The sequence below is a fragment of the Lolium rigidum genome, chromosome 4 (genome assembly GCF_022539505.1).
Source record: "Lolium rigidum isolate FL_2022 chromosome 4, APGP_CSIRO_Lrig_0.1, whole genome shotgun sequence".
NCBI classification, from domain to species: Eukaryota; Viridiplantae; Streptophyta; class Magnoliopsida; order Poales; family Poaceae; genus Lolium; species Lolium rigidum.
The window spans coordinates 250,845,436-250,866,175 of NC_061511.1; the positions used below are offsets into that span (position 1 = coordinate 250,845,436).

The 20,740-nt window shown below is 47.0% G+C and overlaps 1 protein-coding gene across 1 annotated transcript; it reads right to left on the minus strand.

Annotated features, from left to right (window-relative positions):
- Positions 1–6,701: 6,701 nt before the first annotated feature.
- Positions 6,702–7,584, minus strand: LOC124648585 (ethylene-responsive transcription factor ERF110-like). Its single transcript, XM_047188317.1, has one exon. The coding sequence runs from the start codon at positions 7,582–7,584 to the stop codon at positions 6,931–6,933; it is 654 nt and encodes a 217-aa protein (XP_047044273.1). The 3' UTR covers positions 6,702–6,930.
- Between the last annotated feature and the right edge of the window lie 13,156 nt (positions 7,585–20,740).

Consider the following 20,740-nt stretch of genomic DNA (forward strand, 5'->3'; position numbering starts at 1 on the left):
GGACAACTCCTACAAATATAACTCAATGCAAACATTAGTCCATAGGGATTGTCATTAATTACCAAAACCACACATGGGGGCTCCATGCACTTTCAACTACATCGAGGCGCTGGCGTACCATAACGAGGAGGTCAAGGACGACAACGATGACTACGTCACGGTCGTCTTCCAAGAATGGCAGCAAGCCATGGCGGAGGGCCGCACATTTGAGTTCCCCGAGAACATGACGGACGACGAGATGGCGAAGCTCGGCGTCCTCGTCTCCGAGAACGACCCACCTGTGCAGCCGCCGCTGCCCCGCTATGCCACCGGCTTCATGCCGCCGGGCCTGTCGGAGGATAAAGCCCTTCGACTGGCGCTACAGGACTCTGCCGCGCCACAACCGCCGCCGTACAACCCCTGGGCGCCTCCGCCGCCGCCACAGCCAGAGCCCTGGGCGGCTCCACCGCCGCCACAGCCGCATCCCTGGGCGCCTCCACCGCAGCCACAGCCGCATCCCTGGGCGCCTCCACCGCAGCCAGAGCCCTGGGCGCCTCCACCTCCAGCAGCGCCGGCGGCGCACCGGGCGTACGCTCCCCCGGTTTCCAACTGGACGTGGACGGTACCGGAGCTCATCGTGCTCGACAGCGACAAAGAGCAGCAGTAGGCGCACGCGTTTAGGGTTTATTTTCATGTTTTAAACTATGTAAATTATGTTTTCATGTTAAAAAAAATGATTCGGCCAAAAAAATGCGTCGTGCCGCTGGAGCCACCCCGACGCAAGCGGACGAGCGGTCGATTTCGACCATTTCAGCCGACGCAAACAGACGCGTGCGGACATTTCCGGACATTAAAATGTGTCACTCGGCTGGCTGGAGATGCCCTTACACGCAATGATGTTCAGATGTTTTTTCTATTCGAAGTTTTGTACATATCACCATTGGGTAAATGCAGTGTTTTCTGTATGAGTTCCAAATGATTCACATATATGAGATATTTTTTGGTATAGGTTATCTAGCATCATCATAAAAAACACTCATTAGAGGAATTACTAGCCTTGGTACGTTAATACTTGAAATATTTAACAAGATAATATTCAAGTATTTATTTAGATTACCAATATTCATTTTAGACTTTGCGGCATCACGGATAAATCTTACAAAATCCACAGTTTCATAGTTGGTTCAACCAAACAACTTTTAGCTTTCAGGGCAGTTTTTAGATCACAATGACTTTCCTACAGTTCACATTTTTCACGGTTCACAGAAAAACCAAACACACCCTAAAACAACTCATGTACATACGAGTTTCCGAACGGCCCCAAGCATTTGGAAGAAACCCGTGACCTCCCGATCCCTGCGACGTTCCGTAAAAAAAGCAGACGAGATCGAAAAAAATCCTCTACCGATTGGAAAAACCGGTGACCTCCCGATCCATGCATATGTTCCGTTAAAAAATACGAGGTGGTAAATAAATCGCCGCACATAGCCTGACTGATCAGATCAAGAAAACAATACCCGGACGCAGCTTACCTATCCGACCAAGAGGAAAAAAACTAAACGAGCGCGTCCTGCTTTTCAGCATTAACGACAAAATGGATGCCTCATTAACTGCTTTTCATACGTTCACTTGGTTTCCTTGTTCGGAAGATTTATTTGGGTATGAGAAATTGTTTGACCAAAATTGGTTCTAGGGTACGACTATTATAGACCACTGGCCACGTTTCAGAAAATATCTTTGTCAAATGGTGTAATAGTCACGTTTAGATTATATATTTGTCAAATTGTGCAGTACTCGGCAGATTGGCAATGCAATATTTATGCTTATGAGTACTTCTACTGATGTGAGAGTATATCTTTGACCTCTTCCTCCCTGAGTTCGATAAATCTTGGGTGATTCACTTAAGGGAAACTTGCTGCTGTTCTACAAACCTCTGCTCTTGGAGGCCCAACACTGTCTACAAGAATAGAAGCACCAGTAGACATCATGTGTTACTTCGCACGAAGTTCGTTTAAATATTGTACAGTACCAAAGCATTATCCGGTTGCTACCATCCTGTTCATTCTACTGAAACCTGTGTGCATCCACATATTTATAGCCTTATACCCATTCATTTTCTGCCAACTATTTTTGTACTGCATGCTATTCCTTTTATAGTCATGCTATGGGCATTTCCAATCTGGTTGTTCTTATACCACGTCATTGGCTCACCGCTAGCCGCTAGCTGTTTTCTCGTGTCTGCTATTCTCACACTGCTTTTATAATCATGCTATGTGCATTTTCAATCTGCTTGCTCTTATACCTCGTCTTTAGCTTATAGCTATTTTTTTCCATGAATGCTCCTGTCGCACAGCTTGTATAGTTATTGCTGCGTGCATGTCTGGTCTTTGTATTATCGTAGACTAACTTGTCAATGTTATTTTTCCTAGGGATTGATCATGCGAACCACTTATTAGAATATCCAACATTAACAGCGGGGACACTAGGGAAGGTTGGAATCTGAGTTCTTGGTTGGTAACTTTGGCAGTTTACTTCCGTTATTATCTATAACCTATATGCATTGTTCCTTATGCAAGAGATTAACACTTGGAACCCTGCCATAGCAATGTCATCCATGCTTTACTATGTTTCTGCCTGTTTGATATGCTTGTCTTGGAGCAACTGCGAAGGTGATTTGAACCTGACATTTGGTCATTCTTAATGCTAGTTTACTTTATGTGGAAAACCTTGGCATTACCCTACTCTAAATCTGAATGTCTGAAATTCGTATCTCATGCAAAGCAACATCTAGTTGATTTTAATCTGATATCTGGTAAATATTGGATTATTCATTTGGCAACTCAAGTTTTTTGTTATTTGAAACCAGCTGACTTGGTCTTAAATGTGATATCTAAACACAGATTAAGGACAATGGAGCAGGAGGATTAGCATTTCACTTGATGGCTGAACCTAAAATGACGAGCATGTCGACCACGACTAGTGCACACAAGAGAAGGACCTGCAGCGAGCCGATGACGTTCGCTACATGCTCGTTATCCGATCTCTACATTGCGTAATACATGTTTGAATAGTTAATTGTTCTAACTATTTTTGCAATATTACCGAATGCATTTTTAGTGAAGCAGTCATCATTAGAAGATAGTCGCCAAAGCGACCCGTGCAACATTATGATGTAAGTCCGCTTAGTACAAGTTCCATACATTGTCTTATTTATGCAACTTGTTATTATCTTATATCTACATTGCATAATAAATGTTTGAATAGTTCATCGTTGTAACTATGTTTGCAATATTACTAGAATGCAGTTGTAATGAAGAAGTCCTTAGTAGAAGATAGAGCGCAAAAAGATTCGGGGTGAGCCTATGCAACGATATAATGTAAGTCTGCGCTTAGTACTTGTGACTATCTCATATCGACAATGCTTAATACATGTTTGCATAGTTCATCGTTTAACTCTTTTTGCATTATTATCGAATGCGGTTACGATGAAGCAATCTTCATTAGAAGAGAGGCCCACAAAAAGTTCCGATCTTTCTTCCGATCCATCCTCTTATAGCCGTCAACCTAGACCATTCCTTTCATCAAACAAGAAACATCTCAAGGCTGTACTTTATAAAAGACATGGTATTGCTGCTTTAAGGTCTGTAGCTGATATGTTGACCAAGAGTACACAAGATTCAATCAAGGCGATTGCTAAATGTCAACGTGTTATTGATGATGCTAATAGAAGTCCTCAATGATTCTATGTAATTTTTTTATTTGGGCACATTAATTGCCTTGTAATTTTCCTAGTTATTTTATTTGTGTATGTAATTGTGTGTATCATTGATATCAGATTTTAGGCTCATGAAATTTAATGCAAGTTGACTAGTCAAACAACCAGGGCCCTACAACAGATTGGGTCGGCCCATTAACAGTAGTGTGGGACCCACTTTTATTTTGGGTCGGATCACTTACTTATTGGGTCGGCCCGTTAACACGATAGTGGGCCCACCTGCTTATTGGGCCGGCCCAATATCTTGTTGGGCCAGCCCACTTGCTATATGGTGGACCCCACATACTGAGCGGGCCTGTCCTTTAACGAGCAAGTGGGACCCACTCGTGTTTTGGCCCGGCCCACTATCTTGTTGGGCCGGCCCACTTGCTATATGGTGGACCCCACATACTAAATGGGCCGGCTCTTTAACAAGAAAGTGGGACCCACCTGTGTTTTTGGCCCGGCCCACTTTCTTGTTGGGCTAGCCCACTTGCTATATGGTGAACCCCACATACTAAATGGGCCGGCCCTTTAACAGGAAAGTGGGACCCACTTGCTTTTTGGCCCGGCCCACTATCTTGTTGGGCCAGCCCACTTGCTATATGGTGGACCCCACATACTAAATGGGCCGGCCCTTTAACAGGAATATGGGACCCACTTGTGTTTTTGGCCCGACCATCGGGTTGTTGGGCCACCCATTTGATCTATTGTGGACCCCACGTACAAAATGGGCCGGCCCGATAGCGAGAAAGTGGGACCCACATGCTAATTGGGCTGGCCCAATAAATTTTTGGGCCAGCCCACTTGATTTAAGGTGGACCCCACTTGGTAAATGGGCCGGCCCGATAACAGGAAAGTGGGTCCCGCATGTCATGTGGGCCGGCCCTTTCCCTTTTGACCGGTCAAACGAGTGCTTTCGGCCCGGCCATGCTTAGTGGGCCGGCCCATTTTAGTTTTGACCAATCAACCTTAGAGGTTAGGCCCGGCCCACGTAACTAATGGACCAGCCCAACTATATAGTTGACCAGTCAAACTAAGTCAGCTAGCCCGGCCCGCAAACTTAATGGGCCGGCCCGCTTAAGACGTGGCAGGCCTCGTGTGGGCCTACCATCTACCACGGGGTTTCATCCGGTTAATGCAGTTAACTGCCAGTTAACGGCGTCTGCCACGTGTCAGTTTGCATGACGTCAGCAGTCAACGGGCTCCCGAAAACATTTCTGCAACGGTCCGATTTTCCGTGGCGGAAGGGCGCCCAAGCGCGACGGACCGAAAAAAATCGTCGTAGGACTTTGCCTGTCGCAGTTTCGACAACAGAACCCATATCATCGGGTTAGGCCCATAGGCGACGAAAAATACCCCTTAGCGGACGATTTTGGGACGTTGTCTATCAAAACTTTTCTTGTAGTGATATCTTCAACGGAGCTAAGAACGGGACCAACGACCGTCGAAGGAGCAAGGATAGTGTCAACTTGATTTTCTCCTGCTTGTGCCAGAGCTGCAACGGGGCTTGCCATAACACTATCAGCTGAAACTCCTCCTGCTTGTGCAGGCATTGCAACTGGGCTGTTCAGAACACTATCAGCTGAATCTCCTCCTGCTTGTGCAAGCACATCAACTGGGCTGTCCAGAACGCTGTCGCGATCCCCATTATTTTCAGGAGATTTATCCCAGTCATCAGGCACTTGCCTTTGCAGCAGGAACGGTGGCGAGGGTGTGGCCAGAACAGGGGAGGGAGGAGTCACCTTGCTGTCCCCCATCGCATCATCCTCCTCCCAAGAGCTTGGCAGGGCAACTCGACAATCGAGCAAGGAGGTGGCGACGCAAGCCGCGATAATCCCAAGGTGATGGCGCACGGAGGTTCCTTGATGGCTACGGACCAGTCCCGACAAGCCGCGGCGGGAGGCGAAGTGGTGATGCTTGGCTTCAGCTTTGAGCAGTCCGCGGTGATTGATGGTGGCAGCATACGGGCTGAGCGACGGGAACCCTCCGAGGAGTGGCCGGAGGAGCGGCCTGATCGACGGTCGCGACGCTGGTTTCCCGCCCACGAGCGATCTCCGACGCGATGAGCGCGGGAGGAGTCGCGCCTCGACTGCTCGTGGCGAGGCTCGTGGCGGTCCTCCTCATCATCGTCTTCATGGTGGTGGTGTCTACGGGGCTCGCGATCGTCACAGCGGGAGCTGTGGCGCGAGCGGCTGCGTCGGCGTTCTTCGTCCGCTCTAGAGCGAGAGAGTCGGCGCTCGCGGCTCCTGGACCGAGAGCGGCGAGAGTTGTCACGCCCGTTCAGCCGAGAGCGGGACCTGCTGAAGCGTCCGCTACGGTGGGAGACACGGTCCATGTTGCGGCCATCTGCGTCTTCATGGCGAGCGTTGTGAGCTGGGCCCAACGCGCCGAGCGCCGGGATGGGAGCCGGCAGGACAGAGCCCGATTCTGCACTCACCGGCAACCCATCGATGGTGCCTAAGTGACATGGAGGTAGGGTGTGCGAGGCTGGCCTGAAATCTGAGATAGGCTCGCCACCATCCAGCACCGGCGCGCCGGTGAAGTCTTCCACCCGGTCAATATGCATCAGGATTCTGAAGGTCAAACCCCTCTTCCACTGATCAGGTCTGTCCTCTTCAATGCGCACCCTGTAGGAGAGACCCACAGGCGCCTTGTTGACGAGGGTGCACCAGAGAACTTTGGGGATGCGATGCGGGGACGGCGTCCAGACCCACATGCCAAAGGAAGAGGTGTCCTCACTATTATTCTTGCTCTAATAGTATCTTGTATTTGTTCTATGACTTGCCCGCTTTTTTATGCTTACTTTCTTCCTAAGCGGTTTTGAAATTTCACTCGACTCATCGGCAGTCAAACCAATTCATTCAACAAGATTCTTTCTTGGCACAAAACTTAAATGTGCAACTCAGAAAGCCAAAGCATATAGGAATCAGATCAACATCTCGATTTATTTTCGTGCAAGCGTGAAAAACCTCGATTTTCCTTTTTCATTTCAAAAGGAAACATGGTTAATTAACATGAACAAAGCAAAATAACGAACATTACAGTACTCTGGTGCAAACCCCTTCTCTGGCCTCCTGCAGGCGTGGCACCGGTCCGTGTTGAACAACACCATTCACACCGTGGCACCGTGCTGCAGGCTACTTGCAGCCAGCCGGCCACTGTTTTTCTTCAAGGAACAAAAAAGAAACTGCTAGCTATTGACGACGAGGTGGCGGCGGATATTGGCTCGAACCGGACCAGGAGCCCGTAGTCGCCGGGTAGGTCCACGCAGTGTCCGGCTGCCATGCCCACTGCTCGGCGTCGCCGTACTCCGGCGCGGCGCCGCCGGCGCCGTAGCCGGAAGCAGAGGAGGCAGAAGACGGCACGGAGGCCACGGTGACGGAAGAGTCCGGGAACGAGTAGGACGACCCTGAAGAAGAAGTGCTGATGCCACCGCCGCCGCCGTAGTACGGTGGGTAGCCGCCACCTCCGCCGCTGTGAAGAAGCATCTGGTACTGCAGGTAGTCCGAGACGGCGCCGGCCGGGTAGCCGTAGCCGGCCGCCGAAGAAGAAGCCATGGTTGGCGCAGCTGATGAGTTGGCGGCTGGCGGGGTGACGGTGAGGCGCGCGTCCTCGGGGAAGTTGAGCTTGGCGCGGCTGCCGCGGAAGCGGAGCGCGGCGTCGTCGTAGGCGCGCGCGGCGGCCTCGGCGGTCTCGAAGGTGCCGAGCCAGACGCGGGCCGCCTTGTGCGGGTCGCGGATCTCCGCCGCCCACTTGCCCCACGGTCGCTGCCGCACGCCGCGGTACCGCCGCTCCGGCGCCGCCGGCGCCGCCTCGCCGGTGTACGTTGGCGAGTACTGCTCACCCATGGCCGCGTGCTCTTGGTGTCCTGCCGATCGATCGAGCAAGTAAGTATAGGGGGTATATAAGCTAGCGGGAAAGGGCAGCACGTAAAATTTGACTTCTCCATTGTTCCGATCGGTCGCGCTCGGTAGCTATACGCCTCCTATACGTCTATACTGTATACGGTTGCAGATATGTACGCGTTTTTTTGTTGCCATTTATTGTGACGCATGTCGACGAGTAGGAGTACGAAAGATGCTTTCATCTGTATCGACCTGCTGCGAGCACGTGGAGTGCGTTCGTACCGTTCGTGTTCAGTGTGCTGATATGGGGAGGTTGGTCTATTTGTTGTGTTGCACGAGTGCACTGAACCACATTTATTTCAATAAGGAAATGCACTGAACCATGTATATGTACTCTAGTTTGGTATTTCCCCACTGTAGTTTTCTTGATGTATAAAGTCGTTTTGCAAAACCATTGATCTGTAACGACCCATGCGTGTAATGCATGCACTCCTCTCGTTGCAAGCAAAGCATTGGTGGTACTCTGAATATTTTATCTCTCCAACAGCTTCTGAACACGTCACTAACTAACGTTAACAGTTTAACACCGGGCAGACAGCACCAACCTTGAGGTTCTGCATCACTAACACATGCTAAAAACATTAAGAAACACAAACTTCACTCAAAAACAAAGAAAAAGATGAAAAGCATTATCAGGACACCGACCTGTGACCGCAAAACATTCTCCTCCGAAAATAAACAACGAACAAAACAACCGGTCCTCACCTGCCGCGGCGAGCTGAGAATCCGGTGCCGGCGCGCCGGAATAGCCTCGCATTGCCGCCGGATCATGACCCCATCCGCCGTCCCACCGGCCGTCGCCGCCGGACACGACCCTCGCGAGGGCCGACACCATGGTCGACATCTCCTGCGCCTGGTACTCCCCGGATAGCACCGCCGCCGCCTCGGCCTCCCACCCACCATCATCCTCAGTGCCGTTGCCGCCGCGAAGCCGATGAGGGTGCGACGCCATCTCGTACCACGCTGGCAAGCTCGGCGGCAATGCCGTCGCCGCTCGCATGCAGCGATCGTTCGAGCTAGTAGATTGAGTAGACTGGACAATCGATCCAGTGGCGAGCTAGAGTTCAGCTTCAAACCAGTCTCAACTTGGCCGGATTGGATCCTCACTGATTCTACTTGACGAGGGGGACTTGCGGCTATATATACACTACGTACACACGCGCGCGAGACGGTGACGAGAAGATGAGTAGATAATATGCAAAGAACAAGATGTGGTATCGATCTGAACGGGAGGTGGCAAAGCAATAGCTAATAAGCTCAGCTGTCAGCTCGGCCTCAAGCTCAGCAATAGCCGCCAAATAAAGTGGGGGTGTTCAGATCGGCTTAGACCTGGTCCGCGCTGACCGCTGCTCACTTGAAGCAAGTTTGCGACGACCCATCGGTGAACTGCACTCGATCGACGAGCTAGATCTGGCAAGGGAGAGCTACGTTATTAATTTTTGCGGCGTGATTAGGCAAACTTGGCGATCACAGACCGGTCCATGTACTCAAGATATTCTCTGTTGAAACTGCAGTGCATCACTAGCATTTCTCAATGCCTTATTTTAGCAGTGGTGTCAAATAAACCGTTTTTAGGCACGAGAGGCCAAAAAACGCCCTCAGCAGATGCTCTAGGTGCCTAATTTTTCTTGTGGCATGCCCTAAATTTTGGCGTTCCCGACCCCATATTTTGTACACAGTGGTCCGCGCCCTATAGCCAAAATACCACGGTCGCGCAGGTTACCTGCCTCGCTGAAAATTTAGTTCCACTTCCCTCTGCTGCCCCGCCTTCTCCCCTGACCGCCGCCAGCCTAAATTTGACCACCCACCGTCATCCCAGCCGCCGATAAATCTCCTGGGATGGCCTCCCCTGCCTCGACGCCAATATGAATCGTTCTGCGTCACCGCCCCCTCCATGGCCGATGAAGAATCACTAGATCTATGACCTTCTAGTCAACATGTCGCCTCTTCGCTGCAGCCATGTTCGTCCGTGAGCTGCTCCACACCCTCCACCACCGAGCAACGATGAGCCCTCCTCCGCCTTGCGTGGTCATGGATAACATGATCATCGAGAATGAGTGTGGTCGCTCTTCAAAAAAAAAGAGCATGGCCAAAACGATGTCTATGGTACCCAAGGTTGGAAAAAGCGGTAGGCGTAAGCGAGGCGATTTCCATTCGCCTAGTGCCTAGGCGATGCTTAAGCGGCCTAGGCGCAGCCTAGGCGGACATAGTTTATACCATCAAGTGTGTATATGGGTTATTATATGCGAATAAACATTAATTTAGAGCATGTAAATGTGTAAATTTCTAATAACTACCTTGAAAATAATACCCATCTAACTCGATCGTGAAGTATTGCATGATTTCTTATTGCGGAAGACAATTTCTTGGTTACACTGCCTAGATTTCCGCTTATGCCCTAGGCGAGTCATTTGTCCATCGCCTAGTGCCTAAGCGTGCTTAAGCGGTGCCTAAGCGTCGCCTTGTCCAACAGAGATGGTACCTAAAAGTTGCTGGATCGGTGTGTGCTGTCGAGGCGAGATGGAGACCGAGACTGCGATGTGCACAAAGATCTTTTCTCATCGAGAAGTGGTGGTCATAGAATGGTGGGCAGAGAACAAGAGAGTGTACCCGTGGGACAAAAACATTTCACGACCGATGTCCAAAAACATGAGCGTGTGGCTTGCAGCTGGCAACTAGTGACGTAGTCCAAGCGTGCATGCACTCAAAGGTTTTCAGCGCTTAACCGTCCGGTCAAGCCCTCGCCGCCGTGCCCGCTGCCAAGTAATTTCCCTCCATGTGGCGCAAACAAATCTTCTCCGGCTGCTTCAGCAGCCATGCCCTGCGAAGTAAGTTCTTCTCCATTTTGTATGCGAATGTTCTCCGGCCACGTCCAGATTCGTCTTTCCTTTTAGTATCAGTAATTTTCTCCTCGAGTCCACGTGTTGTCCAACCCTATTTTCCACGTCGCGGCGCGCATCGGTCTCTCCCTGGTCGATCGGGCACGCACACACGTGCATGAACGGATTGATACATAGGCACATGCTCATTTAGCACGCAGCAAGCCCAGAATGTTCTATGCACGAGAGACTACGAATGTAACATGGGGGCTCTGGTGGTTGCCTCAGGTGAAGTTGCTCAACACATTTCCACCGTGTTGCTGAGACCTGAAATAATATGGAATTATTTAATCTTTTGACTCATTCACTTCCCTCCCTCTTATGTCTCCCCCGTGAGGCGACCACAAGGGAACCCTAATCCCCTCGGCTGCCAGCAAACCCGTTTCCTCCTTCCTCGCCGCCGTGCCATAGGACGCGGTTGTGCGAAACCTGGCCGGCGGCAGCGGGATCCTTTTCGTCCTCTCGCCCACGGTCTTGGCACGACCCAACACATTGGGCTTGGGCATGGCGCTGCTCTGGCGGCGACGCGACAAACAATAATGGAGGTGGCGCAATGAACCCGCACACGAGTCGGCATGACGATGGGATGCGGTGCTCGGTGTCGGCGAGGGTGACCTCACACCCGTAGATCCTGTGCCCTAGGTGGAACGGCCATGCTTGGCGGTGGTCGGCGAGTCCCATGGCCATTCCGGTGGTGTATTTCTCCGATGCTTTGTGGTGGTCACGGAGGTCTCGTCGACGGGACAATGGACGCGGGGGTGGCCTCCTCCTTCCGTGGAGGTGGTCGGCTTGGTAGCCCTTGATGCACAAGCTGCTAGACGGAGACATGGCCTGGCAGATCCGGGTGTAAACCTAGGTTTTCACCTTTGGCTGAAGCTAGTCATGGTGGATGCATCATTGAGGTGAGCTCCTAGCTCCTCCCGCTACCCAGACCCATGGATCGGATGATGATGGCGCTCCTACGTCGTTCCCCTTGAGGACATCAATCCTAGAGGTGTACACCGCCACGAGGGTCCAGTCGTTGTTTTCATGGTGGAGTGGTGTTTTTTCTTGCGCATCGCCAAAGACGAGTCTCCGCAGCGTGGCACGACGGGGTCCTGATGGGGATGTGTGGTGTTGGACACGCGCAGGGTCTTGGTATTGTCTTCTGTCTAGTGTCGTGGTGGCATCAACGAAAGGTATGACAAGTTCAATGCGGAGATCCCTATCCGATGATGGGTTTGCGGAAGACGACGGTAGCGACTTCTGTAGTATGAACATGCGGTGCATACTGAGAGTCAGCTAGTGTGGCGGTTTTAGGTGATGTGTGTTGGGGGGAGGTTGCGCACACGGTCCTTACCATGGCCAGTCCCTTCATCAGCTTATAGGTGTAGCGATTCTTATCGTCAAGAAGGTGGTTTCGGGTTGATCGATGTATTATTTTGTAAGGCTTTGACAAATAAATCAATATAAATATTGTGTGCATCATTTTAATGCGAAGGGGGTACACCCTCCATTTTCCAGAAAAGACCTGAAATTGTTTTGAAATTACTAATAGTTAAGCTGGTAATCCCCTTACAATATGGTTTAATTGTTCCTCAGAAAAAAATATGGTTTAATCGGCTCATGAACTAACTTCTCAACAACACTAACGGATTCCTCCCATCTGCTTGTAAGGTGACGGTGGTGGACTGGTCAGGTCAAAGGACACTGTTGAATATCGCATTATAATATTATATAATGTTGTTAGGTAGAGATGTGATCCTGTTTTTTAAAGAAATAAAAAAAATCATATTTTTGAGTTTCGAAAAATTCTGAAAATAAATCCGTATATATTCAATATTGTATTTCACAAACGTGTAAAATATCAACTTCAAATACTTTATATTCTGATCTACACAAAAATGATAAAAGTGTAGATCTAAGTAGTTATTTTCAAATCTCCCAAACATATCAGATTTTGTCATTTTTGTCTAGCACAAAAGAAAACAAATTTTAGGCTAAAATTTTGCATAATTGCGAGATGTATCATTAACAATCCCTAAAAATATTTTCAGATTTTGTAGTAACTTGTAAAAATATCTTCTAATTTTTTTAAATGGCAGGAGCGGTGGAGCTCGGGAGTCAAAAAATACTTTCAGATATTATATAGTGAAATATGTCGTAGAAATCAGTGGAGATTTGCCCCTTTGCTAGTGGCCCGCGTGCATCCCTGATTTCAGATCCGATCCCATCCGACACTGAGGTTGACCAACAGGGCTAACGACTGACATCCATGTCACTGAAGAACTCTTGTCAGATCACAATACAGCAATCCTTAAGCATATTTAAGTACTCCCTTTTTTATTTTATTTTCTCGTGTCCAATGTGGGATGTTGACTATGACTTTCATTGGTAACATCTTAGCCAAAAGAAAATGTGATATGATACCATAAAGGTACATACGGTATCTATAGTCAGCAGTATATAAAAGGTGCCACCTAGGAAAACCACAAATCGTAGCTCAAACTACATGTAGTTCGTTTTTTTAAATAAAAATAAATCTAGATGTAGATAATCTTGTGTTCTACCAATGTGCAAATTTGCAACTCAAAATACATTATATTTGAGGCAATGCAGAAATGACAAATTCTGATATCTATAATAGTGAATAGTACAAACTCTCACAATCTCAAAATCTGTCAGGTTTTATTATTTTTATGCTGCCTCGAATATATGGTATCTCGGGGTTCAAATTTTACACAACGACATAACTCAACATTGCCTACATCTAGATTTTTTCAGATTTTTTGAAAACTTAGAATGCCATTTTTTTAAAACAAGCTATGTGTAGCTCGGCCTACAAAAGTCCACACTCGTGCCACCTAGGTTTTTTATGAGGCGGAGGTAAGTTTAAAAGGAGAGAAAAAGGGGCAGGGAAGGGGCCATGGCTCCCCAATGCTCTCCTAACTGCATGGATATCATTAAATTTTTGTATTTGTTTTTCACTAATACATGGTCCGGGTCCTGTTTATCAACATTTTGCTTCATTTGGCCCCTCTAGTGGCAACTCCTGGCCCTACCCCTACTCAGGGAAGAAGCGATGCCGGGTCCTTCCCACGGCTAGCGCCACGTCGACCTTCTCCATCTGCACTGTACCGCAAGAATCAGACTCCATTAGGGATGTCGAAGGGAGGCCAGCTGCAACCTTCAACGACGAGGGGAGCTCGCGTGGTTGCCCTCCATGGCGGCGGCGAGAACGAGATGGAGAGAAAGGGGAGGCGACGGGATGCGGAGAAAGGGGAAGCGGTGACAAGGACGATTCACGATTGGGTGGCGTCGGCTCCACGGGTTAGGCGTGAAATAGGGTTAGGGAGTAAGCTGGCATCGCGTCGATCCTAGACGCGGGCGGCCAAGTCAACGAAGTGGTATGGCGCCCCATACCAGGGTGTCGTACTAGCATGGCGCCCCAGACAAGGGTCTCATACTAGCATGTTGCCCCAGGCCAAGGCGCCATACCTGCAAATACGTTGGCCCAGAGCACCCGGACGTGGTGGGTCAACTCTGCATACAAGGTGTCGTCCTAACTAGCGTGGCGTCCCAAACCCACACGTTATACAAAATGGTTATTTTGTGGAAAAAAATCGAGCTGGATTCATTTTGTGGATTTCTTTGAGATAATGGCCAGTTTTGTCGATTTTTGCCGCAAAGAAGCCCTATGCATGTTTCATTAACTTCATGTGTTTAGCAGCTTAGGAATTGGGAGGCACTAGTAAGTTGATGGTTAAACAAGTCGACGTCATAATTCTGGTTGGACTCTGTAACGCGCCTAAAATATCACAACGACATGTTGTAGCTTTGAGCTTCTAGTCTTCGAGACGTGCAAAGTTGGACACGGGCATCTGGAAGTCAAGTTTGTTTGCTCGAGGAGGACTGCCTGCGAAGCGAAGCAGCCGCATTCTGCCAAGCGGTTTCAGTTTCCTGGTTTGCCTGATAATTCGATTTGCACGTACGGAAGACTCTAAAATAAGCCGATCTTCGCGGATCAGGTTAAATAACTCGAGACAATGGAGAAAAAACACAAGATTTGTCTTCAAAAGACGATGCAGAGTTAGGACGCCCTACGGACATTTTGATCCCAGTCCATGATGAAAAGCAAAGACATGATCTTTAGGCAATTAGATAATCTCATATATATGTACCACACGTGTGACAACTGACAACCAATTGTCTTTCCCTTTGTACAATGAAGTTAGGTTTCACACCTTATACAATTGTTTGCATTATTTTTGAACAAACTTGCAGAAAACGTACAAAGTCCCTATACTTTTCATAGTTAAAAAAATCGAAGACTGCCAAATGTATAGAAAAGTGAGGACCTTAGGTAAAGGGGGAGACAAGGAGACGTTTTGCTAATGTTTATTATGATTGGTCTGTCATGGGCAGTTGGAAGATGAAACTTTTGAAGCCAGGTTCAGACTCTCAAACCGGTTGATTTTAGCAACAACAAATAATTAAGAAAAATCAAAGCTTCATTTACATGCCTTTTTTGACAATACTACTACATGGTCTATACTCCAAGCAAAGCATGCGCTGCCGGCCTCTGACAAAGGCACCATGTTTCGTGGCACAGTGGTATGTCACACACGGCACCGATCCAAGGTCAAAAGAATTTAAATTTGAGGGGCCTTTTCATGGAAATTTAAGCGGAGACTGCACAGACGCTATTCATATTGAAGCACGGACAGAGGATTTTCTGGAGTCCGCTCGGCCGCCAAGGGTGGCGTTTTTCTTGATCACAATTCATGGCACTGGAAAACCGATCCAACAAGGACCACCTAGTGATGAGCTGTGGAGTTTTGAAACACGATCTACTCACCAGATTCAAATCCTAGTGTGTACATATACACATGCAGCTAAGTTTTAGTACAAGTTATCTACTTGTATGGACATATGTCTCTGATGTATGTGGTAGTCAAAATGTTTTTATCTTATGTTGAAAAAAATGTTTTTATCTTAAGAAATTTGTTCATAGTCTTATCCCGGTTTGAGACACGTCGTAGTTTTCATAAATTATATGATTTTTCTTGAAATGTGATTTAGGGTACAGTTGGATCACAAAATCATAATGCGGGGGTATGTTATCTAAATATACCTAAAATAACTCAATTTATGTGAGTTTTTCAAAGGATTTACTTTCTTCTCTTTGAGAACATATCTTTGGACATATACCCTCAAATTCAAATTGTCAAAACTATTTCCAAGTTTTCTTTGAGTTTCTACATCTTAAAGGTTGGAACTCAGTTAATTACACCGACATATATATATGCATGTGAATAAGAGGTAGATCTTGCATGAAATATATAGTATGCAACCAATGTAAGAAGCAAGGTAGCACCGCGAGCAACATCGCAGGCTGCAAATGAAACCAGGAAAATAAGATAAATTGGAACATTGAAAAGGGTGTACTACATAGTAATATAGAGTAACCGTGCAACAACGAGAGTAGTATGCGGGTAAAGGGTGTGGCATTTCAACGTACCTTCTTACTTCCTCTATCAATTCATTGATTGGTCTTGATTGATTGTAGCATATCTAAATCATGATTTTATCTCATAATTGTTACTTTAAGAAAGAGGAAATGTCCTCTACATTAGGATTGATTGATGCACACATCCATCTTTACTGCAAAGTTATAGAGTCTTACGAAGAAAACAAAAAAATTCAGGCTATATTGGTAAACAATTGTAATTATGAGTAAGTACTACATCTCATGCATTGGTAATCCCATTGCTAAACAACCATCCAAATCGGATAAACAAAGTCCAAGGTACAATCTCCAAATGGCTACGCCCACATACTTGAGAATCCGGTGCTTCCACTTGTTACAGCGAACACCACATATGGGCCCAATGTGTAGCTAGGAAATTGGAAAACTTTGTTTTATTAAAGATGATATCATTGCCACAATTTCACATTGCGTAACATAAGAACATGTTCCTATGCAAACCAATTCCTGAACATATCTGAGACACTAACTAAAAAAGTGGATTTTGTACACCCACGCATGGGTGTGGGTGTTTCCGGCACCGTCCATTGTGCTTTGAGATTCGGATAAAAAGAGGAGAGAGAAAGGAATCTTTCCATCTACCATGGTGGGCACGAATCTCAAGGAATAAATGGACGGTGATGGAAACACCCACACCCATGCGTGGGTGTACAAAAGTATTTCCCCTAAAAAAAAGATATTGAATTGTCTCATCCTGGTCGCAATATCAGCATTTTTCGTTGCCATCCCATTTTACTTTGATGCATTATCTTTCATCAACGATTACTCCGTGATAAAGGTACCAAAAATATATTTTAATCTTTATAAAGGTACATTGGGTTTTCAAAAAAAAACTGAGGTTAACTAAAAAAAACTTAATTGCGTAATATTGCCGTGTGTCATATGTGGCTAGCAGCCTAAAAACGCCAAGTATAGAGGTAGACATGCTGATCCAAAATGCAAGTTTGTTTGGAACTTGGGCTTAAAGAGCAGTACTACCGATGTGATTGGTGGGATATATGTTTGCTGCTAGTTCCAAACGATGCCTCAATCCACGAGAAACAAGAAAGAACCGCTGATATGAGTGTGCCTCAGCAGGCAGCGAGAAGGTCAGGTTGACTGGCGCCGTCGCCGTTTGCACACCGCCAACGCGCGTTCAACGTCAACCTGTTGATCAAACCACATCTGGCGGATCATACGTTTGGATAACCACATCTCTCTGTTCGATGCATATATGCGAGACAAGCAAACAAACTTGTAGCTTGAACATGACAAAATAGTCTTCCGTTCAGACACAAATGTGCAGCTTGACCTTTGTTGTTAAGAAACGTTTTTTTTCTTTTCTGTCTCATCTCTCTGCTGCTAGCGCTGCATGGGGGAATCGTTGAGGTAATATAAAATAGCTGTCATATAGTTAAGCAAAAAAATGTACTCCGTTCATATTAATTGACTATAATATGAATGTATCTAGACACATTTTAATTCTAGATACATTCATATTTAAATTAATTAATATAAATCGAAAGGAGGTATGCATTGGAAATTTAATGGGTAGTGCAAATGACATGTTGGCACAATGGCACAATATCACATGGCCAAATCAAATGACGGCTGACACATTGAATGATATTCCCCACCCAATGTGGGTACAATATCACATGGCCAAATTATAATCTTGCAACTTGTAGAAAAAACTGCGGACTTGGTCGCGCGAGCAGTGGATCGATCCAGTGAGGTCCGCTTCACTGAAGAATGTAGCTTTCGTGGAATCATCACTACCACAGGGGTCAGCATGTTGACGAAAGCGCGTGAAGAAAGGTGAAAATCAACTTCAAAAATACGGCTGGGGTACCTTTCCATCACAAACAGATGCTTACGGCTGACATGAGTAACAGAACCGCATTAGAGATTCTAACAGTAGGTGGGGCCTGACGCCTGAGAGGGCTGTGTGTGATGAAGTCTTGAAGAAGCATAACAGCATTTGTATTACTAGACAGTAGACACTGCGGAGACGCATTATAGAAGCAACGTTGTTGATCAATGAAATGAGTTAAGAGGATCTTCGGGAATGATCGGCAGAAAAATTCTCCATTTCCATGGCAGAGCCAGGGCATGCGGAGGGATGCACAGTAGCATCACAGGATCTGTCATTTTTTTTTCGATAAATGGAATATATTAATATCAAAAAGATATTAATTGCATCCAGCCTCTGCAACAATGCACCACCCTAATGGCACTACTGATACACACAGCCAAAAAAGGAAAAGAAAACTAAGAAATAAAAGTCCCGCTACAGTATCTCGGGCCTAACAACAGCAATACATCCACCGCCAAGACAACACCTGAAATACAGACTCTCCAAAAACGACGCCTCCAAGAAGGGAACGGTGCTCTAACACCGTTGTCGCCCGATCAACGATCTTAGGTTTTCACCCTGAAGATAGTCCCCGCTCTCAAAACAATGCCTCCAACAAGGTCATTGCCAGACACAACCAGTTAAGGTCAGACCTTGGGTTTTTCACCCTGAAAGGTAGGACTCTGAACTTCACCTGTGATGTCGCCCCCACTTTCATACCGCTGCTGTGAAGCCCGGAACACCAAGCAAGTCCCTCAACAGCGCGGAGACTTGAACCTCCCTTAGCTAGTCCTCCCCTCCGGCCTTCATGAATCAATCGGTGGGAATAAAAGCATGGGTGCGCACGACCGAATACCACTGATCCAGCAAACTCCAGGCAAAAAGCACTGTTACATTCGCCGGCGGAGCCTTCCGGAACTCAACACTCCGGCCAGATCACGAGTCCAGGCCTCCGGTAGGACTTCCTCTTCATGCAAGAGAGACCCTAGAACCACCGCCTTTATACAGGTCGGACCCCCACGTCGGCGACCCCCATGCCACTCTTTCTTTAGCATGGTCAGTTCCCACAATGACCTCAACGTGCTCCATCTCTCGTTGGTGTTCTCAAGGCTTGTAGAAGGCAATGATCATGTGGTTAACTATAAGATCAATGGCAATGAGTATGACAAGCCCATGATGGTATTTATCCGAACTAGGTCACACTTATGAAGACAGTTCGTAATCAGAGAAAACAAAAAGATTTGCTCAGAGGCAAGAGTCTTGCGGCCTTGCGGGAAAGATGAAGAGCGAGTATTTGGTGCAAGCTCGGTGGGCTATTGTGCGCCACCCTGCTAGAACATGGAATGTTCAGACCATGTATGAGGTGACTGCTTGTATGATCATACATAATATGATCGTTGAGTAAGAGCACGGCGACAGCCTCCACGAGTTGGTTGAGCCGCAGCCAGGGGCAGCAACATTTGAGGAGTTTCTCTATATGTACACTGAGCTCCGTGAAAGCCACATATCTGCTTATCTCCAAGCGGATATTATTGAGCATCAAGAGTAGACATTTATTTGAATTTTAGCTATTTGACTATAAATTTTATTTGCATTTGAATGTTGTTGTTTATTTGAGTGTAATAAAGAACTTAACATTACTTTATTGCGAGATTTTTATTATTTAGTACACCTATAAGTAATTTGGGATAAAAACTTAACTATAAATAAATGTAAATGGCTAGGACGGATCAAAATGCTCGGGCCGCTAGGGCAACCCCCATCCAAAGGGAAATTTCTATCAACTACGGTATTTTGGTGTTTGCAGCCCGACTCAAGCGGACCGAAACGGTCCGAAATGCATCCGACCGCTGGTGATGTTATAAGGGCATATAGATACGGATGAGTTGTTCTCGGACTCCTTGGCATCTATTGGTGGTACTAAGACGTGGCTACAGAAAGGGGAGATAAATTGAATGAGATAACTCGTACCAAGTTCTTCTTTTTTGGAGGCATTTACCAAGTTCATTTTAGCGCCCAATGTATTAGTTGTGCAAATGAACGAAAAATATATTATTACCTAAATGCAGAGAACCCATGCAAAAGAACAAGCAGGAACGGATAAGTTCAGACGCTTTCAGTGACCAAAGCAAATTAAAGGTGTTCTCTTTACCATTCAATTGCAGTAGGCTCTTGGAGGATAAACACCGAGCAGGTTTCAGAACTGCGGCAGTCCACGATCAAAGCAGTAGACTCGCCATACGACGACTGTCCAGTGGACTTGCAACACAAGTGGTTCAAGAAGATTCTGAGGACTGTGGCAGTCATTTTCAGAGAAAATTACACCAGATGCAGTACAAATGATTGAAAGGCAGGAACTTGACTTCCCAACATCCGACGAGCTGTTCAAAAAGCTCTCTGAAGTTTGAAGCAGCAGGTGTTGCAAAAGCCAAAAGCACCTCTTGCTGGTCTCCGTTCCTAAGAATTGGACCTGGGGATTCTTGATGTCTTCTGGTTTGTCTCTATCAGGCTTCTTTCTTCATCATGCTCCAGTCCTCTCCAGTGAAGTCCTCAGCAGTAGTCAGCAACCCGAAAAGCAACAAAGAGATGCTCTCATCCTTGAGAATGGAGTTCCTCTACTCGAAACAAAGGAACTGTCAACCTTCGTAACGGTCAGTTCCAGACCAAAACAAATAGTTATATGTCGCTTGCATACAAAGAGATGATGACAAACATGTATGTATCACAAGTCCAGAGACTTAGAACCGTTTTTCCTCTTCCGCTCCTGAGAGCCGGCAGCGGAGGCGATCTCCAATCTTCCCAATCTCCGGCCAGGGCGTTGGGCCAGGTTTCCTCTCCCTCCGCTTGCCGCTCTGGCGG

Bases quoted from the DNA above. Each gene is read 5' to 3' on its own strand.
- LOC124648585 (XM_047188317.1), bottom strand. From the start codon at position 7,584: ATGGGTGAGCAGTACTCGCCAACGTACACCGGCGAGGCGGCGCCGGCG.